Below are 27,958 nucleotides of genomic sequence, written 5' to 3' on the forward strand. Positions count from 1 at the left end.
AAATGGATAAATGATTCTGGACTTGTGAAAACTCTCTGTCAATCTTAATTACCTGTGGACTTTCATCTAAACCGTGCGTACTTATGCCAAACCACTAGGTACTCCATCAAGTAACATGTGATTGAGAACCGACCAAAACCCCTTCAACCTCTGCTTCCTTATGTTACATTTTCTATATTTGTGTCAAAATAGCAATCATTTTTTAAGATAAATGATGTTGGAAAAATCATTTAAACCTAAACACCTTAATATTTTGGAAGAAAAAGAACGTGAACATGTTATACTTGTAAAATAAAGGTGTTCTGTTGGTCTTTTTCCATATTTCGTAATAGGTGGGAGAATTGCTTTTATATTTTTTGGAACATAATAAACATCATTCCATCCTCAGGAACGCTATTGCGTTAAATCCACCCGTTTGAAGGAGAGTGAGACTTGCAACCACCTTCTTGTACACATTTCTCAAAAATTAGAAGAAACATAAGAAACTCGTCCACAAACCATTATTCTATGCATATATTAAACTTTAGGGTGTGAGAGAAATGACTGCGTTTCAAGTCTTTGTTCCCTCTCCTTCCTCCTCCTTCCCTTCCCTTTTCCCTTTCTCTGCACTTCATCGCTCTCTCTCTCTCTCTCTCTCTGTCCTTGTTTTTCTTGTTTTTTTCTCTCCAAAATATACATGTAACCTCTCTCTATATATTCATATCTTTTTCGTCGAGTCCCGGTGTTCCCCTTTCCCTTTCTATTTTCTTTATAATTTCACTCTCATGTATCCTGTTTCAACATTAAACAAAACCCAAAACAGTTTTTAATCATCTAAAATATTTATTTTTCTAAAAAAATCATTTCCTGTGTTTTTGTTTCCTTTTGATGCTGGCATGGCTGGTTTAGATTTAGGCACTACTTCTCGCTACGTTCACCAGCTTCACCACAGACCTGACCTTCAGCTCCAGCACCAGCCTGATCCTGAAGACGAGGATCCCAATAGGGCTGGAGACGGTCTTGGAAGTGTTGGTCGCTTTTCTACTGACCACAACCTCGACGATGGCCTGCATCAAAGCCTTGACCTGGTTGCTACAGCGGGCCAACTCCGGGCCAGGAGACATAATGGCCCGTAGGCCTCGAGGCCGTCCACCTGGTTCCAAAAATAAAGAGAAGCCTCCGATTATCATCACTCGCGAGAGTGCAAACACCACTGCGTGCCCACATTCTTGAGGTAGGAAATGGATGCGATGTATTCGAGTGCGTGGTAACTACGCGCGTAGACGGCAGCGTGGGATTTGCATACTGAGCGGAGCAGGAACAGTAACAAATGTTAGCATCAGGCAACCAGCTGCAGCAGGATCTATAGTGACTCTCCATGGCAGATTTGAGATCTTATCTCTGTCTGGATCTTTCTTGCCGCCTCCAGCCCCTCCAGGCGCGACGAGCCTCACAATATTCCTTGCTGGGGGACAAGGCCAGGTGGTGGGAGGAAGCGTGGTGGGAGAGCTTACCGCAGCAGGTCCAGTTATAGTGATTGCAGCATCGTTCACAAACGTGGCATATGAGAGGCTGCCTTTGGATGAGGATGACCAATTGCTGATGCAGAGTGGTGGAGGGGGTGCTGGTGGTGGGATTGGGGTTGGGAATAATGGTCCTTTTAATGAAGCGGGAGCGGCTTCCGGAGGGCTTCCGTTCTTTAATTTGCCGCTTAATATGCCATCTAACGTGCAGTTGCCGGTGAATGGATGGGCAGGTAACTCAGGAGGTAGGGCTCCGTTTTGAGAGAAAAAAATCAAATAGGTGCTGGTGATTTTGTGATGTGTCGTAATATGGAAGCCATTGTGGCTTTGCTGGATTGGAGCAGCGTTTCTTTGGTTGGCTTTGTTGGGCTTGTTGAATAATAAAAAGGTCAGCAAAATTCATGGATTATCTATCCTCAAGATCATGATCATGTTACTTCTTCTCCTTCTCCTTCTTGATCTTATGGTGATGTTTTAATTTAGGTATAACTTCTTGTTTTCCCAGTCATTTATTCTCCTTTTCTTTTTATTTTTTAGATGCTGATGGTTCCTTGAAAATAGCCTCCTTGTTCATTGTGAAACTATCTTCTACTTTATGAGAAATGGTTTGATGATGTCTTGACTATCTTAATTTGAAAACTGCAACTTACTTAATTTCAGTGATGCTGATACATCAACTAGGGTTTCTTTTGGTTTTTTCTCTCTTTATTTAAACTTCATCTTGGATCACAACCAGTTTCTTTTTGTTGGTGATATGTTAACATATACAAATATGGGGCATTTTTTTTTTTTCTTAACCACTTTGAGGTAAATCTTGTGGGATTTGGTAACATGGGATTGTGTCTTTTGCATTGTTTTTCGGAGGGAATAAATATTGGTAGTAAGGAACCGAGGTTTTCAATAAAAACATGGATTCCTTTCATTTGATGTACTTTTTTTGTTAACCACCAAGAGTTGTATTAATTTTCTAGCCGACTTTCTTGAGCTAGTTAGATCTCTTGGGAATGAACTACATAACTAGTTTTCTGTAATAAATATAACTTTCCTGTCTTCAAAACCTCTGGCATAAAGAATGAAATGACAGAAAAACCAAGAGCTTGTTCATTAGCATGTTGCTAGTACTAAAACCACTCCCCAGGGATTAGTAATTTATTAATTATTATTAATCATACTTTATATGTTCTTCTGCCAACAAGGGTTTATATTTTTTTAAGACAAAGTAATTCATTATAGCTCTTCTTACAGACAATTTTAGAAATCCGATTGGGAAGTAGGATTATTGCTTTTAAAAATTGAAGGTTCTGCATTGTTTTTAACCCCTCACACTTGGTAAACATACAAAGAGCTAGCAAATAATCAAAAAGAAGATTTGTCTTTGGTAATGAAATCAATTATGGTCATCATATCCATGGACTCAGTGTCTGTAAAAATTAAAAAACCGCTCGTACTCGAGATTATTATTATTTGCGCTGCAAGAATATGTTCAAATATTTGATTAGCAGGTCCTTACCCTCCTCCTGCTCCCTTTAATATCTACATTGAGTAATAGTTACTTTATCCTCCATTTTACTTCTAAACTAGTTGCAAATCCTGAATATATGCGCTGTAATGTTTGTCATTTCCGAATATTTTGTTCAGGATTTTTGTTTTAATAGAGAAGTTTTTATTTTTGTTTTGATTATTGCCAAAAACAATTTATTTGCTGTTGGTTAACTTTATATCAGCAATAAAGAGAAAAATATGACCATTGCTCTAGTAATCGATCGCATGAAATTTAAATGGAAAATTAATTCCAATTTTAACTTAATAAAAAATTGAGTCTCAAGTGTATGTGTGTACAAAGTTCAGCAAAAATGTTCTAGTGTAATTCCAAGAAACACTAAAGCCCCACATATCTAGTTTATCATATAAAAGAAAGAAAAAAGAGCAGAAACAATTTGATTTCACAAGGGAAAAAAAAAACTAGCAATCATAAGAACTTACTAAACAGCCATTCTACCAAATTATGAGGGATCTAGATATGAAGTTTTGGATGGCTTGAGAATAGATATCCACATCGTCTACCTCATAAAAGTTGTAGATTGAATTGGTTTCTTGGATGTTCAAGAATGGTTTTTTTAGCTCACATGTTCATGTACAAAATATGCTCAGAATAACAATATGTTAGGTTTTCCAGAATTAAAGCTGATACACCAGTGTATTTTATGGTTTATTGGATGTTCGTGGAAGCTTGCAAGCCCGACTCGGCAGTCCTGTCAATGAAACCAGAAATGGCTTATTACTGGTGAAATAGAATGTTACCTTATTTTATCACGGACCCAATCGCCAAGGAAAGTAGTTTAGGCTATTCAGCTAGCAAAGAAGGATTTAGCTCATCTCGGATTACCACTCAGAAGCCCTTCCGTCATGTAGATGGAAACTTTAACAGCAGCTAGGTCTAGAGGAAAAAATTATGAGCATTACGTTCATGCATAACTTGTATATTAAAGTTAGCACAATTAATAGTATCAATCCAGGTATTAATTACACAACCTTGACTATTGTTTGAAATTAAAACCATTTATATGAAAATAATATTGCTAATACTTAAAGCAGTGATCGAACCAGATACCTACTAAAAAAAGCCAAGCAGATACCTGCTGCTACAGGTCAAGCAGATACCTGCTATCAGGCCAAGCAGCTGAGAAGAAATGTAAAAGAATGAGATGTTGTTAGAACTAGCAGATCAGTCAAACCAAAATAACCATTGACCCTCCGATATCAATGAGGATTCAGATTGTTGTGTATTCGCAATCCCTTCTTTTTGAAAAGGTGAAAGAGCTCATAAGCCCGTGGTTTTTCGTTTGAAGGCAGCTAGCTAGTGTGTAGTTCGACAAACAGAGGCCCTGAAAGGATCATAGACAAATACTCTGGAGTTCACTCTTCTAGAAAACGCTCTAAGAATTGTGGTCTAGATCCAGGGTCAATTCTCGTTCTTGCTTTCAACCATTCTAATTAGTGCTTCTTGTATCTTGTATGAATGAGACTGCCCCTTCCAGGTTTCCTTAATGGAGCAGAGTCATTTAGGACTCTTGTCCTAAAACAATTATAGATAATTAACCAAAAATTGGTATTAGCGTGATTCAAAAGATAATGAGAGAAACCCATCTTGGTTCACTGCTTTAATATGAAAAAGGTAGAAAGCGAATTTTATATTATTTATATATACTAAACTGTGATAAAACAAAAAAAAAAAAAAGCTTCAGTTTGGACGTTACTTGAATAAAACTATCATTTGTCCCCAGTTATGATGGATTTGGCTAAGAAATTAACATAAAAAGAAAAATATATATATCGTTGTGAAAAAAATTTCAAAAATGAATTGGCTGTTGGTTTGCCAGGAATTGTATATTTAAGCTCACAAAATTAACAATAGAATCTACTTAGGATACTTAAAATTAATAAAATCATATAATATAAAACCAAAAAATGATTTTTAAGTTTATTCTAGAGGGAAAAGTGAATCCCCATATTGTCTAGTTTATTACATAAAAAATCACAAATAAACCTAATAATTTAAAAAAACTCCAGCCTACTTTTTTTGGATGTTACCTAAAACCATGCATGCTACAATTTCTCTCTCAAATCATGAAGGATCTAGCTAAAGAAATTTAATTAGACTTACACATCTATCTTGCATAAAAGTTTCAGATTCCGGTGGATTCTTTTTACAAGAATTTGTTTTTTTAAGCTCTTTCCACTGAATAATTAATTATAAACGGAATATTGAAGTTAAAAAAAATAGATAAATTTGGTAATAACTCAAAGTAATTATATATAAAAAGACGCAAAATGCATTTACCATTAATGTAGCCTCTTGAAAAAGACAGATCCCAACTCTTCTAAATTTAAATGAATGAGATCAATCCTTCAACATTTTCTTCATTCAGTTGGTTTGATTTAGGAAATTGACTTAATACAAATGTATATACATAGATGTGATGTTAGAAGGCTTTGTCTCCATTTCAAATCTTTGTGCTTAAAGTTCCATGGCGGATGAGGAAAGTGCTTGCCATATCCAATAAAAATCCATATTGAACATGATGAAACGAATTCTCGTAGTGCTTATTATGGGCATTTGATTCATTAAAGTGGTTTAGTTTTAAAATATTTCACCTCATGTTCGATTTTACGAGGCAATGATGATGGTGAGCTAAGGATGAATTTTAAATATTCAAAAGATTTATATTATATGACTTGTTTATGTGTACGAGGACTTGTATAATACTTGAAAAGCTGGTGGGATATTTAATAATTCAGCTTTGTAAACCACCATTTTCTGCTGCTCGCACATGTAGAATTTATTAGGGTGCTTTGATGTTTTGCTTCTGTCTTTTTTCAAAACACTTGCTCCTCTCCTATCTATTATATAATAGATGATAGATTTATACATCATATTATCTTTCTTAATTCATGACACATGCAATCTGTATTTGGTTGGGATTTCTCGCTGCTACTTAATTTGGAATCTTGACAATCTAAAAGCAGTCTCAACTAAGAGTTACATCAGAGGGTGGCATAGAAGAGCAATGTGATTTTCTTCCACTCAAAAGAACTTGCAAGAACTAAAAGGTATGCTTGATTGAAGCTTGGAGAACCTGCAAGGATAGTCTCGATTTGCATCAAATAAAATTAAGCATGTAATAAAAAAAAAAAGATAAGATAAAATAAAGATCAATTTTCATAAAAAAAGATAAAAACAAATCAAGTAGATAAAAAAAAAAATCTTACAAGTCACAAAAAGATGATGATGTATATCATAGGTTGTAAAATATAAGAAACAACACACGAGAGAAGAGCCTAACTAATTATTACAACATGTTTAAGGTTGTGGCCATAATTGACAAGACTTCAAGCCTTGGGCCACTCATTATGGGAGAATGAGCTTACTTTTCTTCCAGTTACAGCAGTGAACTTACTAGGTTTTTCTATTTTATTTATTGCTTTTATTGCTGTAGATGATCTCATGGTAGTGAAAATTAAAAGCAATATATAGGGGAAAAGATTATTCGAGGATTTAAGAGGTTGTTAGAAAATTAATGAAGCTCTATGCTTACCTAACATACTTAATAAAATAAGGCAAGTGTGCGGTGGTTAAATCATGAACAAAACACCTTGATTGCACATGAGCTGACCAGATCTTAAGCTCCCTCAGCATGATATGAAATTATATTTGATTCTAAGCTGTCATTTATATACTTAATTAAGAGCAGTTGAATTTCATAAGGCCACAAGAAAACATTTTTTTAATAATAGATGTTAATGTATAAACAATGGCCAGATAGGATAATTAACAACAATTGTTTAGGGTTGGTGTGCTGTGATCATGATAAAGGCGACACCGACGATGATGATGACATTGTAGCATGGAGTTTTCTCACTTCCTCTTCCTTTTCTCCACTTTCTTTAGGGTTTCGTTTGTCAAATGACTGGATGCTTTTTGAAAATCATGCTTGATTCTTTGATCGTTCCTAGTCGAGATCTCCACATTTTTTAAAATGTGCACACAGTAATCACAATATCTTAGCCTTTTTACTAGCTATGTCAGCGTCATGGTTAGATGATGTATTGTTTAGTAAAAGAATGAATAATTTATACACATATCTAATTAAATAAATTAATATTTAATAATTAGATAATTAGGATTAAGATATTTGACCTTATAAAAAATTAAATATAAAAAAAAAAGAAAAAAAAAACACAAAGATACATTCTTAAAAAAAAAATATTGAAGATAAAATTGAATTTGTTTTTAAAAAAAAAAAACCAAAGTGAACTTTGTGAACTTTGACACTCATGATTGTTGTTATTAAGTTGACAATGCCCACATAGAAGGTAAATTAAAAAAAAAAAATAAGTTAATTTGAGTTAATCTGCTAACCTCGTGATTATATGTATAAAACTTGGATAACCTCAAATAATTAAAAGTAAAAAAAAAAAAAAAGCACGAAGACCAATTCTAAAAAAATCAAATATTAAAAAATAAAATTTTAAATTAAAAAAAAAAATTCACCAGTAAAAACATAAAAAGAAAAACCAACATACACCTTAACACAAGAAAAAAAAATGCAAGCAACGATTTCAACGAAATCATGGAATTGTAGCTCTGGCCACAAGAAAGGTGCAGTACCTCCAATACACAAGTCGTCTATCATTTTTTTAAACTAAAATATTAATTAAATATCATAGAAAGGACAAAATCTCTCTCTAAGTTTTTGCAAATGACAAAAACTTGTGTGAAAAGACAAATGTACCCTACTAATGGCTTGCTTCTATTGATTCCAATGACAAAGATGTTTTTTTTTACTTTATTTAAGAAAAAAACAAATAGATTTAAAAACTCTTAGTTAACATCATTAATTTTTTTTTTTTTACTTAGAAGTTAGATTAGTCATTTTATAGTTCCTAACAAAATAAAGAAAAAATTTATATAACAAATCTGTAATGATTAAAAAAGACTAGACTACCCTTTACTCATAGGCCTTTGTTTTTTTTCTTAGTAGGGAAAAAAAAGTCTTTACACTGCAACATTGAATAGTAAATTTAGTTTGGCTGCACAGTATTTTGACTAGACAATTTAGAGTTCTTGTTAATCAATGTAATCCAAATTCAATAAAATTATAGGGGAAAAAAAACACAAGAAGCAATAGTAGATAGATTTTAACCATGATAGCCGCGCCTGTGGCATGATCACGACATGAAAACGATTTTGAGATATATGTGTAAAGAAATTAATAATGTTGTGGAGAGATCTTATAAACACAGTGCTTGTAAGATCTAAAATCTGTAAGGATTAAGACAGACTAAAAAGCATATTATGGTAATAAATAAACCATATAGATGAATCAATGAAGGGATATGTAGACAAATTAGCTGATTCAAGCAAGCAGAACTACAGACCACGAATTTATTGAGTGCTTAACGAATGTATTAATTAACGGCCCTCTCTTGCAGAGGAGAATTTCTACTTTAGTGATACGAGGCATATATCTACGTTATTGGTCTTGAGAATTGGTGTTTTTCGCATGGAATTATGCATCCGATGATTGTGACAATGGATGTCTTTATCATTAGACAGTGAATGTCGACTTGTAAGAAAAAAAAAAAAAAAAAACTCTCTGGCATGCATCTAAAAGAAACGAGCTCCAGTTTTTGAGGTTTTAGACGAGAATATTATTGAATTTTAATAAATTAAAGGACATGATTAATTTAAGCAGCCAGTACCAGGACCAGGAGGATCTCTTTTTAAACAGATCAAATCAAATCCATATATTCTAAGATTGCAACTTGGAAAACCAAAGCCATTTTCCATCGATGTAATCCTGGGCTGGACGAGACGTTTGCTCCCGTAAGAACCAATATTAGCTTTACCAGCACGGTGGTGGAGCATATACTCTGCCCATTGTCGATTATGACACAGCCCATGATTGATCTTGCTCTAGCCCAAGCCGAATTCCCTCACTTTCTATTTCTTTTTTAGAAATTCCCTCTCTTAAGAAAAAAACTAAGTGCCTCTAAATAATCACATGTTAGTGGGATCGAAAATTAGCCTGCCAGAATGTAACGAATGGAGTGTAACTGTACCCTACTTGTCGCTTAAATATATATATAATATATATATATATATATATATATATATATATTTATTTATTTTATTTTGACGAGCAAATTCTGAAAGCAAGGTTATAAAAACTCTTTTATGTTGTTATTTTCTGTTTCCAGTTCCGTCAAGTCAGAGGAAGTAATTGTACAGATTTCAAAACGTAGCAAATAGAAGTAATCATAGTTTTAAGACCAGCCTAGTTAAAGATTCAAGTTTTAAATTTTGATCGGTCATTAGGTTAGTTGGATTTTAAAAAAAAAAAAAAAAATTAAAATAATATCGTTTCGGTAAGAAAAAAAATAATCAACAGGTTTAAGGCTGGGTCTTATTAGGTCAACTGGGTCATACCAGGTTTTTCTTTTCTTTTTATTTTTTTCAATCTGGCTCGGTTTTAACCCTAAATTGACCGGGTTTCAGGTTGATCCATCAGATCAGGCCAGATTTCAAAAGACTGGCTTGGGCAAAATTTGGCTGTCGGATAAATTTTTTACTGAGCTATTCAAGAATATCCATTACCATGCTTCTTCTTTTTCCCCCTTTTGGGGGTCTTGAGTCAACTTTTGAATGATGAGATAAAATTCTCTAATAGAGGTTTAATATTGACTATTAATTATTAATTCGGTGGAGGCCCTTATGAAAAGTAGGAACTCCCTAAGCCCAAAACAACAGAATGGCTGAAATTTGAGTCCACCTGCAATGCCTATTTTTTGAATCTTGGAATGTTTGTCAGCAAGAAACCATCAGGGATTAACAATTTTTCTTGTCAATCGTTTTCAAGCGCAACCCACTTGAAAAAAGCCACATAAATTTATATAAACTGAACAGTTTCTTCAGAAAACAACATCGCAACAAAAGCAAAATTGGAATATTAATTGATATTGATAGCTTTAACGACTCCAAACCGCCCTTTCGTGACCTCAACGGAAAACTTGTGCTGTTAGTCTTTGATTTTGCATTCTTCACCGTCAATGCATGCGTTGATGATTCTCTGTTAGTCTCTAATTGACTAGAGAACTTCGTAGGATATGCTAAGTGGGCGACAAAAGAAAAGGAAAAGAATATGCTAAATGGAATGCATATTAAAGTTCATGACGTTAGCTTGCTTCATCTGGTTAGAGGTGGATTGGAATCGATCTAATTGTATTAACAGATCAAAACTTCATAAAGCTTGTTATTCTGGATCTAGCTACAAGTAATCTGTTAGGTTGTCCATTAATCTGAACAATTTACAGCTAAGTGCATATTAATTTGTTTTTATTTCCAGTAATCTAATGTCATATTTGACTCTTTCGAAGCGAGCAGAGGCGAGAAAACACTCTTGTTGTTACGAAACAACAAAGAAAGCTCTCAACAACGTAGAATAAAAGTGAAACTACGTATATTATTTAGCAAGAAAAATCCTGCCGTGTGGAAAGATTTGGTAAACATTCTTGCTTGCCTCTAACAAGAAAATAACTATTTTGGACATTAGCACAAACAAGACTTGGAAACCGAAAATGGAAGACGATGAACACAATTGGCCGCCATTTTGAGGAGCCTAATATTATCTAAAACTGATCCAGAAAAATCTCCATTGCTCCAAGAGGTCATGCTTTTCACAGGGCATATATTATCCAAATCAATGTTATTGATCAACACAGAAACATTGATATGAAGAACACGAATAACAAAGAAGAAGAGAGCAGCAGGTAAAGAAATGAGAATAATTAGAATTATTTATTAGTGGCTTTAAAGAAATTTGCATGATCGATGGAACTATATAGAGATTTATATAAATGAAATTAGCTAGTGTGCCTGGTATACCTTTCCTTTGTTTTATTCACTTGTATCTAACAATCTTGAGCATAGAAGTCAATAATCTCCTTGAGATTAAGCTGAAATAAAGAAGAACAATCATTGTACATCAACCACAACATGTGCTCGAACAAAATGACATCCACATCCACAAAAATCACTCTCTTCTCCTCCCTTGATCTACTCGTATCATCAAAAACTCTGTCCTTTCTTACTGTTTCAATCAAAACCCGAAAGGGGCTCTCTTCTAATACAAACGGATCAACCAAGAACTCTTTCCTCTCTTTTCCCACCACCACGGTCACCGGACTGTCCAAATCGCCGAACCCATCTTCAGTTAATGGCCGATAGCCTAGTCGTGACTTCGAGTAGCACTTTCTCAACATTGTTACAGGCAAGACCAAGCAATCCATTGCCGTTAGAGACTGGGTTTTTTGTACAGGACTAATGTGAGACCAAGTGGATACAATGTTAGAATGATTGTGTTTGGCTGATATTTATATACAAGATTAGCTTGCGTGTGCATAGCTCGTATAATGTGAAGGGAAGTGAAAGCAAAGGATTGGAGATAGGTGAGAAAAAGGTTGAAAGGGTCAAGGCTGAATAGTCTTACCACCGGCTAGACAGAGAAAATTGTTATCAGCAAGAGAAGTGTATTTGCAAGCAAAGAAAAGGGTGTATTAAGCATTAAGTAAAATACTAAACTTCTTGGGTTTTTTTTTTAATCTATCCACAATAAAATATATCTGGGCCACAATAAAATTATTATTTTACCCTTTATTTTTTAATTTTTAAAATTTTACTTGATAGATAAAAAAGTCTTTACACATTATCATTCTATTATATTTGACTTGTTTGGCCTTAGTTTTAAGGGCTTGGTTGTAATTTCATAAGAGGTTTTTTTATTATTATTATTGTTGTTTAGACATATGGGTATTTTCAGTTTTTTTGCACATAAAAAAAGGTTGTTGATGATGGTGGTTGAAATTAAGTTTCTGTCACCTCATTTAATGCATCTCGACGTCCTTTTCCTTCCTGGATGGCGCATGTATATTAGTGATGTCTGGTTTAGTGTCAATTGGCTTTACTTTTTTTCTTTCTTTTCCTTTTCTTTTTTTTTTGAATTACAAGCTGGTTATGCATAAAATTATATCAGCCCTTCAATTTTCCTTTTCTTTGATCCAAATTTTCTTCTTTTAACTGCAATTGTTTTATTTACATTGATTGTTTTTAAATGGATTTTATTTTCAATTTCATTCCTAGTTATTTGATCTTGTTAGTTTTTTTTTTATCAAATTTGATTGTCATTTATTTTAATTGTTATTTTTTTTTTCTTTAATTCCATCTTGAACATTTCTTTCGTTGATTTTTATGTCAAGTTTGGTGTCAATTCTTTTAATTGTTATTTTTTTAATCATTTTCTTAATTGATTTGTTTTTTCAATTACATCCCTAAATATTTAATTTCATTTAGATTTTCTCTAAATATTTAATTTCAGCTGGTTTTTATGTTGAATTTAGTTCTGATTCTTTTAATTAATATTTGTTATGTTTCACATTGTTTTTTGATTGATTTTTTTCCCTCAATTTCATCCCTCAATATTTATTTGGTTAAGATCTTTATTTTTTTCAAGTTTGACTTTAAGAGGTTCACTCTAATTTCATGACCTAGTTTATAGATCTGAAAAATTAACCTTGGTCGACTCTGGTATTTTTTTAAAGCATTTTTTTGCAAATTTTTTTTTTGTAGGTGTTTTTTTTTTGTTTTACTATTTATAGGGTCATCTTAATTTCATGTCTTAGGTCAAGTGTTTCATTTGTTTACCCGGGTTAGCTGCGGAGTTCACTTAAAGTGTTTTTTTTCTTTATACTCGTGACCCGGTTCATGGAAAGCAACACCTGACCTTTACTCTCTTTTTTCTAAATTAATGATTTTTTAATAGATTTTTCTCTATTTTTTTTTATTTATATTTAAATTAGAATTCTTTTCTTTCATTTTATTTGGAGAACCTCTTTTAAATGACTGTTATTTTTTTAGTTATCATTTAAATTTGAGAGTTTTTTCTTATTCATCTATAATTTTTTTTTAATCTTTTTAATGGATGAAATTTTTTAAAAAAATAAAAAAAAAATTATTTTCAAATAATATTTATAATATGTGCATGAGTCACGGGTCATATATCTATTTTTGAATCTATTAAAAAAATTATTTTTAAATTTAGATTTTTTAAATTACAGAAATACATTAAAAAAACATGTATATATAAATTTTTATAAAAAATAAAAATATTCGACCTTCAGTCACGGGTCACATATCTATTTTGAATCTATAATATGTAATAATTTTGTGTAGTTGTTAACACATATATAAGTATAATAGGATTTGCTGGCAATAAAAACAGCTGTTAGACCGGGGTGGAATAGAATCTCCTGGAAGTAGGAACTAGAAGTCGACCTGGACTGCCGACTTGAGTTATGACAAGGACTCCACTTTCATGGTCCCGCGTTAATTAACTTAAAATTCAAAGCTGATAGAAACTTGGCTGCTGATTAGCTCTCTCGCTACCGCGTTTCGCGCGGGACTAAACTATATATATATATTTTTTTTTATATAAAAAAATAATATTCAACTGTCATGAATATATTTTAAAAAAATATATATAAGTTGGATCATATATCAAATTAGATTAAATAACATGATTTTAATGTAATTAGACAAAATAAAAATAAAAAACAATAGTTGATGGATCAATTTAAAAAAAAGAAGTAATTATGATAACTGCAGAAAAAAATATTTTTTTCAAAATGAAACAAACGATGTATATCAAATCTCAGTCCATTAAATATGAAAGAACAAAATGGAGTAAAAAACAACATTAAAAAAATAATCTTGATTAACCCGAGTTAGCATGACAAACCTATAACCCCGATAATCAAGGTTGAGTTAACTCAGGATATCCCACTAAGGGTGTGTTTGGTATTGTGGTAGCTTTTGTGGTTGCGGTTTAAAAAAAGTAGTTTGATAAAAAGTACTTTTTGTGAGGTTGATTTAAAAAAAAGTTGGTGTTTGGTTAAAACTGTGGTTGAAGTTGTGGTTTAAAAAAAAGCAGTTTCTTGTGTTTGGTTAAAAAACTGTGGTTGAAATTGTGGTAGAAAAAAAACAGTTTTGTGTTTGGTAAAACCGTGGTTCAAAAAGCACTTTTCAAAAAAATTAGATTTTTTTTTTTTTTGCTTTGAATTATTAGTATGTTTTCAAATCATTTTGATGTGCTGATATCCAAAATGATTTTTAAGAAATAATAAAAATATTATTGACATGTTTTTTTTAATGAAAAACACTTCGAAAAGCAACAACAACCACACTCCCAAACACGTAACATGGTTTGTGTTTTATATTTGATTTGAATTAATTAAAAGGACATATATAGACATAAGACATATAATTCCAAAACATAGGTGTTTTGTAATTATGAGTACATAACAAAATGAAAAATCATTATACATTAATGTACTCCTTTATTGTTCCATCAAACTATTTACAATTCCATCGCGTCGACGTATCTCCGCGTTCTCAAATCAATTTATCATCTTGCAATTTCTTTATTCTTACTGGTTTCAGGCACGCAATTTCTTTCCCATGTGAAGGAGGAACGGGGCAGCGAATCCAGGACCAAGGCCAACTTTTAACAGAAAGTTTGGCAAATGCACCTCCAGTTCCTAAGATTTTGTGTGCGCAATTAAATTGGAAGCAACTGAAAACGACAGGCCATCTTGAGATCCGGATCTTCCCAACCAATTCCATTATTGTGTCCATCCCAGTGAATTCAAAAGAAGGCTCGTGTCAAACGAAACATGGTAGGCAGTCTACCAATCTTAAATTGTGATCCAATAATGAACAGTGGCGTAGAGTTTCAACACCTGTAATAAAAAACGGGTCCTAGCTGGAAACAAAAGCCCATCCACCGAAAAAATCTTGATGGTTACGCATATTTCTGGGAAAGCAACTTGCGTTGGCAGATAAAAAATTTCCATCTATTTCTGCAAAGCCATCCCAGGGATAGTTCTTCAGGATTTCTGCTCTATATGTGGCGAAGGCAAGAACAGTCATTGTTCAAGAAAAAAAAAAACAAGGATATAGGAATGATTTTACTATAAGAATGATAATCGACAGAAATATGCATGAAGAAACTGTAATATGGAAACCAACCCAAAAGACTTCTTTCCAAGTACTGCACAAACTCTGTAGTGGTCATAAAAGATACAATTTTGCATTTGTTGTTTATGTTTGAAAGTGAAGTTGAGCAATCAAACATTCTCTGAGGCATCCTTTTTCAACTCTTCAGCACTCCGTGCAGTGGCCAACCTCTCAGCTGCCAATCTCTCTTCCAGTGCTCTAGCTCCTCTTTCTCTGCAAGGGGAAGATTGATCAGAAACTATAACTTTTTGCCACCTGTAAAAACTTAATTACTATGACTATGTGCTTAATATTACATGTAATTGAAGGTGTCCAGGACTTTGTATCACTGTTTAATTGTTCCTTTGGGTTCATTTTTCTATTTTAAAAAAAATGCATTCTTCATCTCTGCTGTTACAAGGATACCAATACACATAACCCTAGAATGTCACAGCAGAGATCGTATTGAAGTGTCATTTTCAAATAAATTGGGATGATTTAACAATTTCCTAGTATGTGAAAGGGACACATATCCTTATCCAAAGTTTTAAATTGAGTGGATAAACTTACCTCCTCCTAGATGCCTCGATGGGATCAGAACCAGGCAATGGAGCACCTCCCAAGGTGTAACCATGGGCTTCAATAGAAGTTTCGAATCTACCACAAAGCATCCGATGGAATATTGATGCAATAGGATCAATGACTGGCCTGAAAACAGATAAGAGACAGATGGAAGCACGTAAACAAACTCATATATTCCATGGACTAAAAACCTAGTGTATTAAAAGAAAAGGAGAAAACACCTGAGGAAGTCAGGGAAGAAGGATGAGAATGCAAAATCATCACTTGGATCACCCCTTAGTTTTGTTTCTGGTTTCCTATGAAAGTATCTCAAGTAAATCTAGCTCATATAAGTGCCAAATATTATGGTTGGAAGATATTTGACTTGCAGCACTGGTCCAACACATTGTTTTTATGATTTTTAAGTAATTAAAAAAAAAAGAACTAGATTCATAATCAATTATCCAGTTAAATCCTAAACTATAGTGTTAAAAAAATATTCTCAGAAAAGATCCAGCTTGCCAGGCAATGCAGCCCTCTCTTTCAAGCTGCTTCCTCCAGGACTAAGAACAAGAAAAAAAATCCATCAAATCAACATTGAAATAATCAAGAAAGGTATGTACAAGTTCATGGATATAACAGGATTCAATTAGTAACTCTTTTTAACTCGAGTCTACGCTGTAAGTGTGTGTGTGTTATTGCTTCTAGTATCTGCCTGCCTCACGTTACCATTTCCGGATCCTTTACCATCTTTAATCAATAACATGTTATTTCTAAACACCATTTTTCCACTTTACTCTACTGATTGAAATCTGAAAAACAAAACCGCAAGGAATTCAAGAATTGAAAAGTTCGTTACCTGGCAGGAATAAGAGCAAGATAGTTAACAGCGGAGGGGAAAATCTGAACAACAATGTGACCAGCGACGAGAACCACTGCGAGACCTTTGCATAGCCTCGTGAATCCTGTAAACAAAGATAAGAGGCAGAGCATTCAACAATTCAAAAGATTGGTCATTTGCCTTTCCAGATTGAAAAAAAAACCATGAAAATAGTATTGTCATCATTGGCTGCCAGTAATTAAGAAAAACCCATTGAAGCCGAGACTTGAAGACAAAAGCAGAAACATAGAGAGCATCAGATCTTCCTATTCAAGAAGCTAAATCATAAGAACCGAAACCTAAATAAGAAGCAGAGCATTCAACAATTTCAAAAGATTCGTCATCTGCCTCTCCAGATTGAAAAAAAAAAACCATGAAAATAGTATTGTCATCATTGGCTGCCAGTAATTAAGAAAAACCCATTGAAGCCGAGACTTGAAGACAAAAGCAGAAACATAGAGAGCATCAGATCTTCCTATTCAAGAATCTAATCATAAGAACCCAAACCCAAATAAGAGTCTGAGCATTCAACAATTCAAAAAGATTCGTCATTTGCCTCTCCAGATTGAAAAAAAATAAATTCAAGGAATTGTTTAAAGTAATGCAATAATTAGAAGAGGGAAGATAAAAGGGGGTTTTGGAGAAGGTGAACGGCGGTTTAGGGCTGAGTTTTTCAGAACGCCATTAGTGTCCCTTTATAAAGATTTACAAATCAAAAAATTTATAATCGAGCATGCAGCAGCAATGAAAAAAATCGAAAATGAAAGATGAGGGAGGAACTTACCTCACTTTCTGCGTTTTTGTTCTGGCAGCGGTGTTGCAGCTGTGTTCTGCAAAATCAAAAACCATTACAGAAATTAGAGTTTGAGAAACATGAGAAATTAGAATTGACAAAGGGAACAGACAATACCTGGTATCTCGCTCGTGGACCTTTCCCGGGACCAATCTCTTGGTTTTTGTCCGTGGACCTAACGTTTGTGTTTGAAATGAATGGACAGAGGAGGAGGAAGGTTGTCCGGCGTTTGGTGGTTAGGGCAAATAGAAACGGGGTTGTAGCAAGAGAAGAGAGAGGAGAAAGGTTTGGGGAAGGAAATTGGGGTTTTTTTAGTTCATCAAATTGATCTGCAAACCGTTAGAGAAAGTTTTAGAGGTTGACCGTAATCCGTGGTTGGGAAAGTTCGGTGGTGAGTTGAGAGGTGAAGGAAACTGGGCGCAGTGAAGAAATTTTGGGTGAAATTTTGGGCGTAGTGAAACTGGGCGTAGGAAACCGCATGAAAGATCTACACTTCCAGTGTTTGTTGTGACCGTTGAGAAATTGGGTTATTTTCAATTGATGAGGGACAGAGAGATCTGTTAGAGAAAGCAATTACAAATTGTCGGTGATGAGAGAGAGCAGAAACGCATGAAAAGCAAAAGATAATTGCTTTTCATTTTTGACAATTGAAACGCATTTTCTAGTGGGACCCACGTACAAATAACCTGTGGTTCGTGGTTAACCAAACAGCTGTTTACTGCTTTTTTGGCAAACCGCAGCCGCACTAGCATTGCCAAACAGCCACTAAACCTGCAGTCCAGATCATGAGATTTGAATAACTCAATAAAAAAATAAAGAGAATTATAAAGTCTTTTTTTTTTTAAAAAAAAAAACAGTGTTAACTTTTCAAACTCGTGAACCTAGGTTATTAGACCCAAAATACCATATTTAAAAAAAAAACATGAAATCTAATTCTCAATCAATTAGATATTCAATGATGAAATTAAAAAATAAAAATCAATTTAGCAAAAAGAATTAAAAGAATAACAGTTAAAAGAATGGGGATCAAAATTCAAATATCAAATAAATTTTAAATTTGATTAAATTGTGAAATTAAAAAGAAAAATCAATTTAGCAAAAGGATTAAGAAAATAAAAAGAATAAGGATTAAGATTGACATAAAAAAAATTATGATTCAATGATGAAGTTGAAAAGAATAATATATTTTTTTTTTCTGAAAGGCCTAGAAAAAAAAAAATTAGAAATCAAAATGATGAGGACCAAGTCAAAAAACATAATACCATCAATTTGGATTAAATAATGAAATTTAAAACAAATAAAATTTTTACAAGAGATCAAAGATGAAAATTAAAAATCAAAAGAATAAGAATCAAATTGAAAAATATAATATTTATAGATTGGGATGAAATAATAAAATTAAAAAAATAAAAATTCAACAAAAGGATCAAGAATAAAAATTAAAAATCAAAATAATTAAAATTAAAATTGAAATACCAACAATAAAAAATTTTTATTGCAACCTTTGATTGATTTATTGTATTTGATTACGTATAAATGTGTGTGATTATAGTGTTTGTGTGTTAATTACTGAAAGAGAATGTATGGATATGGTTCATGATTTTATTTTCTGTTAGAACAAATTAAAAAGATAGCACTATAAAAAAAAATTAAACATTTGTTTTTAATTTTCAATATAGCCAAGCTTAGAAAAAGCATAATAAATATAGTTTCTTTTTTTTCTTAAATACCATTTTAAGATAAAAAGAAAAAAATAAAAATAAAAACATGTTTTTGGCATTTGTACAAAAAAAATATTTTTTTGTCGCAAGCGTTTTTAAGCTTGATAACAAGTATATCAAGTTCATTAAAAACTTAACCTAAATAAAATGGTCCTTTACACCTGCAAAAAAAAAAAACCAAAAAAACTATATTTTTTTAAAAAATAAATAAATAAATAAATAATGATAAAATTCTCAGTTTACAAGATTTTTTGAACAACAGAGCTAAAGCCCATTTTACCACTCTTTATAGGTCCGAAAGCTATTTCTCATCATTCATATAGTTTTGATATTTATTTTTAACAATTTTGATGTAAACTCCCTTTTTTAGGGATAAATGTCAAAAAAAAAATTATGACTCTTCTATTTTTTAGAGATTTATGTCATTTTATGACATGTTTAAAGACTAATGTCAACCTTCAAATTAAGCAACAAACAAGTTGTCTATTTTTAACGATTTAAAACATAATATTTATTTTTTAGGGATAAATACCAAAGCTTTTTATAAGTCTTCTAATTTTAAAGACTGATGTCATTTTCTACATGTTTAAAGATTGACATCAATTTTTCATAAAATAATTAGAAATTAAATACATAAAAAAAAGCTAAAAACAATCAAGATAATTAATAGCAATCACAAAAATAAATTTAGGAGAAAACACATTATAAAGATAACTTTTGTAAGAAAGTATGTTGTAAAGGTGATATCGTTCCATTAAGCATAATTAACCCCTTACTTGAATCATTGGAACCAATGTATATTTTAGGATCCCTAATTTTATTTAATTACTAAATGACGACTCTTAATTGTACACGATTTATTTTCTTTTTTATTTTAGAGTCTTAGCCGACATAACAGTGTGACAAAATCCATTTTCACAATCATTTAACACACTAAGTATGAATGGTTACCTCAAACAAGTCTTCATGTACCACACACCATGCAAATCCCATACATTCCATATAATTACTTCCCACTAGGTACACAATTCACACCTTAGAACTACTTGGCAAGATGGCGTAGAGAAATTTAGAGAGCGGAACTTCTAGTGTGAAATGAAATGGAATGTGAGGAAGTCCTTATACAGTGGAAGGCCTCCCTCATGCCCTGCCAGATCAATGACACATGTCATTGCCTTTGGCAGATCCCTAAAGTTAAAGCCAACATCGTCATAATGTGTTTAACTTGTTTTTTATTTATTTATTTATTTAAAAGAAGCATTCTTTTATTCGTGAAACCTCTTCATGCAAATACTTTGACTATGTGCCTAGAGATATCCATCCATCTTTTTATATAGAGAAAAATTGAGAACTCCGCCAAAAAAATCAAATCTATCTTTAAGTTTTTATATATTTTTACCACAAAAACTCAAGGAATTATTGATGGACTAGGATATATGAACATTTCTTAAATGATTTTTTGTCGGCTCAAACATGTTTTAATAATGGACCAAGCTTTGGAGGTTCATTTAAAATAGAATTGAGCCTTGGTTATGAGATTGGACCCAAATGCTAGGCATGTTGCTTGACACATTTAGGCCCGAGCATTACACCTCAGCCTAAGTGTTAGGCTTGCACTCGTGGGTTCAAGCATCATGCCTAAGCCTAAATGTCAGGTGCGTGGTTTGCACCTTTTGGGTCTAGGCCATGCATCTAGGCTGAATGCATATCTATTGCCTCTTAAGCTTGTCATATGGCTTGGATCCAACACTAAGTCCAATTGGTTTGTTTGTTTGTTCTTTTTTTATCTAACCTAAGATTTCTAGCCTAGATCCTTCTCAATCTACTTCTCCAGATGTACAAAAGAGTCTCCTATAACGTGTTAGAGATATTTATCCCCCGTTAGCATATGAGTTAGGGATATTTATCCTTAATTAATATTTGTATAATAGATGTTTATCCTTCATTAATAATATAAAGATAAAATGACTCTCCAACTCCATTCAAACAAAAAAATAAAATTTATGAGGTATAAATATCTTTTAAATCACTCAAGTAAAGGGTTTACATTTTTCATTCTCAACATACAACATATCATTTTCGTATAACACTTATTTTTCTTATAAAAAACAAGAATAAACAACATTATTTTTTAAAATTTAATATTCATTTACATATTTCTTAATACTTTTTCTCTATAAAAAATATTGATTTAAGCATACAAGGGCCTTCACCTCGAAGGGATTGTTTTAAAAGGTATTAAGATTCTTACACCTAGCTAGTACTTTTTTATTTTTGCTACGGAGAATGGATGTATCAACATGAATGCTTGATCATTTTATTATTTAATCATTAAAAAATTATATTTTTAAGTATCTTGAATTTTAGAATATCATCAAAATAAGAAAAGGAAAACTTGTAATAATTAACAAAAAAAATAATGAACATCTTTCATGAACTTTCATGATTTTAAAATAGATATGATCGTCAAACATTGTTGAATCTAAACTTAAATCTTGACATGGTCTCGCAAGATATATTAGAATAAAAGGAATTAACTGTGTTTGTTTTTTTTTTTATTAAGAGGAAAAGCTAAAAAACAAAATGAAACTAAGCAATAACGGGGAAAAAGAAACCCCACCAATATCCTCTAGCGGGATCCACCCAGCCAGATACATAAAATAAGTTGAACCACCCAGTCAAAGGACAATCAGCTGGTGGTTGTGGAAGATAATGGGTGCTAACATCCAGATCAAAGGCGTCGTTTGGTAATCAGTCGGCCACTTGATTAGCTTCCCTCAAACGGACTACCCAATCTGTGCACAACAGCTATCGAATACTTAAATTCAAGTTAGCTGTATGTACTCTATTAAGTATTGACCTTACATTGCCTTGGCCGGTGGCACCGATATCTGCTGTGACTCGATATATTCTTGGCTGTATATTTGCTTCTTATATTAGTCTATTCACTAGATAATTGTTCCACACTATATTATTGGGTTGAATAAAAGTTTTTTTTATAATGAAAAAATATATTTTTATTGCTAATGTTTTTTTAGCATAATTTAAAAAAAAAAATATGTGGATTAATTTAATATAATTTGATCAATTTAATGAGTTCAAAAAACAAATTAAACAACCAGTAAAAACATGATTTGACTCAAAATAATTGTTTAAAATGTTATTTTTTAAAAAATATTAAAATAAAAACATATTGAATCGTTTCGGGTCAATCTAGATTAACTTGAATAATCCACATGTAAGTCATAAGACCGTGATAATCCTATAAAAAATTGTATTAATAACACTAAAGCATTTTCATTTATAGTGAGTAACATTAAGATCGCATCAACATAAATGTGCATTTTTTCCTTTTTCTTCAACTTTATGCATATTTAATATTTATATTGTCTGTTAGAGAATAATATAAATTATATATTGGAACATTACCTAACAACTTAAACTATTGGGTTGAGATGATTTTGACATGGTATCAGAGCTTTAATGACCAAGCAGTCACGAGTTCGAATCTCACCATACCTATTTATTTGATAAAAATTAAGCACAAAGTTATATGAACCTGTGCAAGTTTCAAACCCAAAATGTTTTCACTTGAAAAGATGTGTTAGATAATAATATAAATCATATATTGAAACCTTACCTAACAGTTTAAGCTATTAAATTGAGATAATTTTTCACATTATCAAGGTATTACCAACTATTTTATTACCTCTGTTATCCTTTTATGCTAAACCCATGCATGTCAACATCATAAACTTGCTTGCAAATAAATAATAGGTTTATGTAAGACATATACTCACAGAAGAAGTTTCTCATAATGTATGAAGTAATTTCATGGTGTAAAATAATGCTTGACTTTTCATTTCCTGCACAATTAAACACCAATTAAATACGTTACAGTGAAAAAACAAAAAATGAATCACCATATTAACAATAACCTTGATTTTTAAATTGAGGATTTTTTAGGTTCTAAAGAAAACAATCCAAATCATTTTCCCACTTTCCTAAACCCAATCAAGTTTCTGAACATCAAAGAATGAACAAGAAAATAACTAAGGGATTTACGGGTTCCACGGTTACTTAAAGAACTACGGATTTCACCTAATTTTAATCAAGTAAACCAAAACAATATTCTAAGGAAATAAAAATAATTAAACAATCATTAAACCCACTAACTTGATTATTGAAATCTAGATTCAAGAAAACAAGAGAGATGACATACCTTGATTTTGCGGAGAACGATAGCAATACATGAGATACATTTCATAACTGAGACGTGAACAAATACTAGAATACAAAGACAATTGACTATGAAGCACCCGAACTTTGATTTTATAGATTTAAATGTTCAACAAGCTGAGAGTTTATAGAATTTAGTAGGGAGCTTTTGTGTAAAAAAAACTCACAAGCACAAAGAGAATGGGTTTTGTGTTTATTTGTTTGCGGGTTTATTGATGTAATATATATAATGTTAATTTAATTATTTGATGTGATTTGAAAATTTTTTGTTGATCGAGGATGTGTTATTATAAAATAATACAGGCAAAATGTAATTTGAACTTGGGGTAATTTTTTCTAATTTATCTATTGATTTGTGTTACCCAACACTAAACCAGGAAGAAAAGCCAAGACATGTTTATTAACAATACTAGTTAGATTTGTATGGTGTTGTAAATTGCCTCAATTATCATTTCATGAAAAAAATGTGGCGTTTAATATGGGTTTTAAAAAATAAAAAAATATATTATAGGAATAATTATTATGATAATAATTATTTAAAAGTATAGAAGTTAGTTTTTAAAGATGTTTAAAGTACTGTTCATAAAATTCAAAGGTAAATTTTTTAGTTGAAAAGAGAAAAATAATTACAATATTAGTAATGATTGAAGAAAAAATTAATAAAAAAAATTATCTTAACCATCCTGTAATTTGATATTTTTTTTCACTTACATGCTATACTTTGAAAAATTATATAATTTATATCTTGAACTTTTATGTGCCCATAACACTTTACATTCTTTCCCTGGGACAAAAAAAATTAAATTTACAATATTGTTATTTTCATTTAATGATTAAAAAGCTCTTGCAATATTAATATTATAACTTTGTCAATAGTTATAAAAGAAATAAAACTTGTTACTTCATCAAATAGTTTGCCTATAATGCAAAATCATCCTCAATTTCACGATTTTCATCAACACAAATGCCATAGAATTGAAAACATGTTCTTTATGCCCACAAAAATCTTTTCCAAAAGCTATTATTGAATCATTGCGTTTTTCGTATTGAGATTGCAGAAGGAGCATTTGGTAAATTGTCCATGGATTTGAAACATTATAGTTTGATTTTTGCTAGTTGAGCCATTCTCATAACAAAACTGACGTTCTCATCAAATGACTTGTTAGAACAAAAATCAAGAATTCTTACAAAGTTCACATAGTGAATACTGCCAATTGCCAAAACCTAGCTTTTGATTGGTGTCATCGGCTAGAATCGCTTCAAAAACTTTGCCGTATCCTCCCTCACCAATATTTAGTTAAATGAATAATAGATATCCTGCTGTATTACTCCAAAAATGATCAATTAAATGAAAACCCTAAAAACCAGCTCCTTTGTATTAGAGAGAATTAGCCGCCACCAAAATCCTAGATTTTCATGGTGACAATACAGCGAACCCTTCAGTGCTCTTGGGAAGAAATGTGTAAGAAATCAATTTAAAAACAATAGATTTTATGTTCAAGATTTGGTAATTTAGGTTTAGAAAGAGAGAGAATTCTCACTCTAAGAGAGAAAAGATCAATTTCTACATAATTTTTAAATTTAATATATATGTAATATATATGAGGGTGATTTAATAATTTTGTCAAATTAATCACCAGCCCATACCCACTTCGGCTTGGCATAATGCTAAGCTCACCGGCTAAGCTCATGAGCGGTGAGTCTAATAGCTTGTCAAACTCATGTTCGCTTGAGCTCAGTGTATAGTTGATCCAAGAACATCGAGTTTGGTAGCGGGCTCGCTAGACTCATGGTCTAGGGCTTTGTATATAACTGAACCTAGAGATATCGGGTCTAACAGCTTGCTAGATGATGTTCGCTTTGACTCAGTGTCTAGTTGAACCCAAGGATGTTGTTTGACACATCGCTAGTCCATGTCAGTTGGGGCTTAGTGTGTAGTTGAATCCAGCAATATTAGATTTGACAGCTCATCAGACCCATGTTTGTTTGAGCTTAGCGGGTAAATGAATCCAAGAATATTAGGTATGACAGCTTGTCAAATCCATGTTTGTTTGGGCTCAGTGTCTAGTTGAACTCAAAAATATTGAGTCTGATAGCTTGTCAAACCTCTACTCACCTGAGCTCTGTTCTTAACCACATCCAAAGACATTGCACCTATAAGCCATTTGGACTTAACATTATGTCCGACCTTGGTATGTTGGGTATGGATGTAAACCTTACTCATTTATTATTGGTTTATCTCTGTGCATTTGAACTTTAAAAAAAAGACTTAGGATAAAAATTAATTTTTTGAAATATATTGATCATCGTATACCATTTAAGAACATTAAAATATGTGATAATTAATATTAGAAGAACTTGAACTTATTATAATGAGAGAACGAGTTTCATATCGAGCTTCACCAACCAAAATTTTGCGTTAAGAATATGCACACCACATACGTTTTGCTAATTAATTATCATGAAGTTATAATGTTTGTTTTGCTGAATCATCGAAATTTTAAACGTAAATGAAGGTATGTAAATGCTATAAAAGTTAATTATTTCATTCTATAACAAAAAATGGGAAATGATTTATATGGAGTGGAAATGGTAAAAATATAACTATCACTCTTTTTATTTTATGAAAGATAGTATCTTGGATGAGAGCATTGAATCTAATTGTTATGTACTGTATGAAACCTGATTTATTAGGTAGAAAAAGATTATGCAAATAAAAAACTATAAATCACGCAATTAGGTATCTAGATTTTTCAATAAGTTTCTATTGAATTTTCCAAGCCCTTCACCAATTTCAACAAAAAAAACCATCACGCTTTCTATAAATGATTTTTTCTTATTAAAGAAATTACGGAATTCAACAATGGATATGAATGGAGGACTCAATTGAAAATCTCTTGAATTATTTTTGCTTTTGAGAAACCTAAATTAGGCTTAAAAAAGATTTTCGGAGTCTCGATTAAGAGTTGGTATTAAGTTCGAGGAGAGTTATTTGAGGTTTGAGCTCACATAAATTTCCATCACTCCAACGCTTTCCATAGTCTCTAGTCTCTACTACTCAAAACTCACCCGAAATCACATGGTGAAATGAACAGAGACCCCAAGAAGACTGGATTTTATTGTTATAGTACAAGAGAGCCATCGCAGCCACGTCTCTCTCTGTTTCTTGGCTTGAAATCCACGTTTTTACAAATAAGCCGTGTTGGAAATATTTTTTTGTCCAAATCCAAGTCCTTAGCTACCACTTTTCATTGCTACTTTGGCTCTCAAATCTTCCAAGATTCTCTCTCTTTTTTTTTTTTTCTTTTTTTTTTTTTAATTTCAATGGACAACAAACAATCCCATGTTATATTGGTAGGTCCTAGCATACTTTTCTTTTTTACCCCTTATGTTGTTTAATGACCCCCGAGACAAAAAATCCAAACTATAATAGATGGAAATAAGTATTAAAACTAGCATAATAAGTATTAAAATATCTAGGTGGTGACCTGTTGGTAAGAACTTGGGATCAAGAGTTTCTTTCTCTGGTTCAGGTTTGAGTCCTATTGCTCATATGATGGCACTAGAGACTTACATGGTCGTTAATTTCAGGCCCGTGGAAATTAATCGAGGTGCGCCAAGCTGGCTCGGACACCCACGTTAAACTAAAAAAAAAAATAAGTATTAAACTAGCATAATATACGACCATCTAGATATATAGATGTTGCAATGTAATCTGCTAGGAGTAAAATTGTTTTTGTTTGGTGTTTGTGCTACACGCGCTAACAAGATTATATTTTTTAATTCCTAATACATGTGTTAAAATTGCTTAGAGGGTGAAATTTTTATTGCCGATACATGCATTACACGAGATAGTAGGTGAGCATATCATCACTTTTAGGAATCTCATGTTATTCATTATAATCTTTAAAGGTGGCTTTCTGTTTATAAAGTTATTTTATTGATAACTTTTCAAAGGTCAAAGAGATATTCTAGCTTTTTTTATTTATTTATTTTTCATTTTCTCTTTTCTAACTAGTTATTGTGCCCACCTGTTCGTTTCTTATCTTTGGTTAATTTTAGTTTTATTTATTATGATCATTCTATTAACTTATTTTTATTTAAGTTGGGCAAAAAAATAGCTATTTTCTTAGCAATTTCATTGAGAATAAATAGTAATTTTTATTTTTTAAAAAAAAACAAATGAACTTATACTTATGAAAATTATAGTTAACTAAATATGGAATAAATGAAGAAATAAGCTTAAAAAAAAAAAAAGTTTTTTGCTATGCAAGACACGCACGCAAGACCTACATTTCTCAAGTTGTGTATATTTAAGGAAAAAGAAATTTAATTTCAAAGATTCCTACTGCCTAAAATTACAAGAATTCTCAAATCACCAAAATTCTTAAATCTCACCAACCCCCTTCTATTTTTACACCCCTCCCCCCAGCAAGTAGGCAATCGACAACACAGTTTATTTTCATGGCGAAGTTCTATTAACCACTGTTTCTGGTAAATCCGATAATCTCCTTCATTGATTTTATGATTGATGTTACACAACCCCCTTTTTTTGTTAACACTCCTTTTTTTTTCCAGATTGTCATCTGGGGTGAGGTTAAAGTTCAGGACTTTTGATTAAGCTTTGATCTTTATTCGCATCCTTTTCTCATC

General features: G+C 32.1%; 1 protein-coding gene and 4 pseudogenes across 1 annotated transcript; 1 reads left to right on the top strand and 4 right to left on the bottom strand.

Annotated features, from left to right (window-relative positions):
- Positions 1-429: 429 nt before the first annotated feature.
- LOC118051738 (AT-hook motif nuclear-localized protein 23-like) lies at positions 430-1,767 on the top strand (annotated as a pseudogene).
- Positions 1,768-10,973: 9,206 nt separating this feature from the next.
- On the bottom strand, positions 10,974-11,351 carry LOC118051730 (auxin-responsive protein SAUR78). Its single transcript, XM_035062444.1, has one exon. It carries the CDS (start codon positions 11,349-11,351, stop codon positions 10,974-10,976), a length of 378 nt encoding a protein of 125 aa, XP_034918335.1.
- Positions 11,352-14,464: 3,113 nt separating this feature from the next.
- On the bottom strand, positions 14,465-16,766 carry LOC118051767 (rhomboid-like protein 19; annotated as a pseudogene).
- A 39-nt stretch (positions 16,767-16,805) lies between these two features.
- Positions 16,806-16,889, bottom strand: LOC118051775 (small nucleolar RNA snoR64a; annotated as a pseudogene).
- A 125-nt stretch (positions 16,890-17,014) lies between these two features.
- On the bottom strand, positions 17,015-17,096 carry LOC118051774 (small nucleolar RNA snoR64a; annotated as a pseudogene).
- Between the last annotated feature and the right edge of the window lie 10,862 nt (positions 17,097-27,958).

The sequence above is a fragment of the Populus alba genome, chromosome 3, assembly GCF_005239225.2.
Source record: "Populus alba chromosome 3, ASM523922v2, whole genome shotgun sequence".
NCBI classification, from domain to species: domain Eukaryota; kingdom Viridiplantae; phylum Streptophyta; class Magnoliopsida; order Malpighiales; family Salicaceae; genus Populus; species Populus alba.

Excerpts from the sequence above, each read along its gene's own strand:
- LOC118051730 (XM_035062444.1), bottom strand. The coding sequence starts at position 11,351 with ATGGATTGCTTGGTCTTGCCTGTAACAATGTTGAGAAAGTGCTACTCG.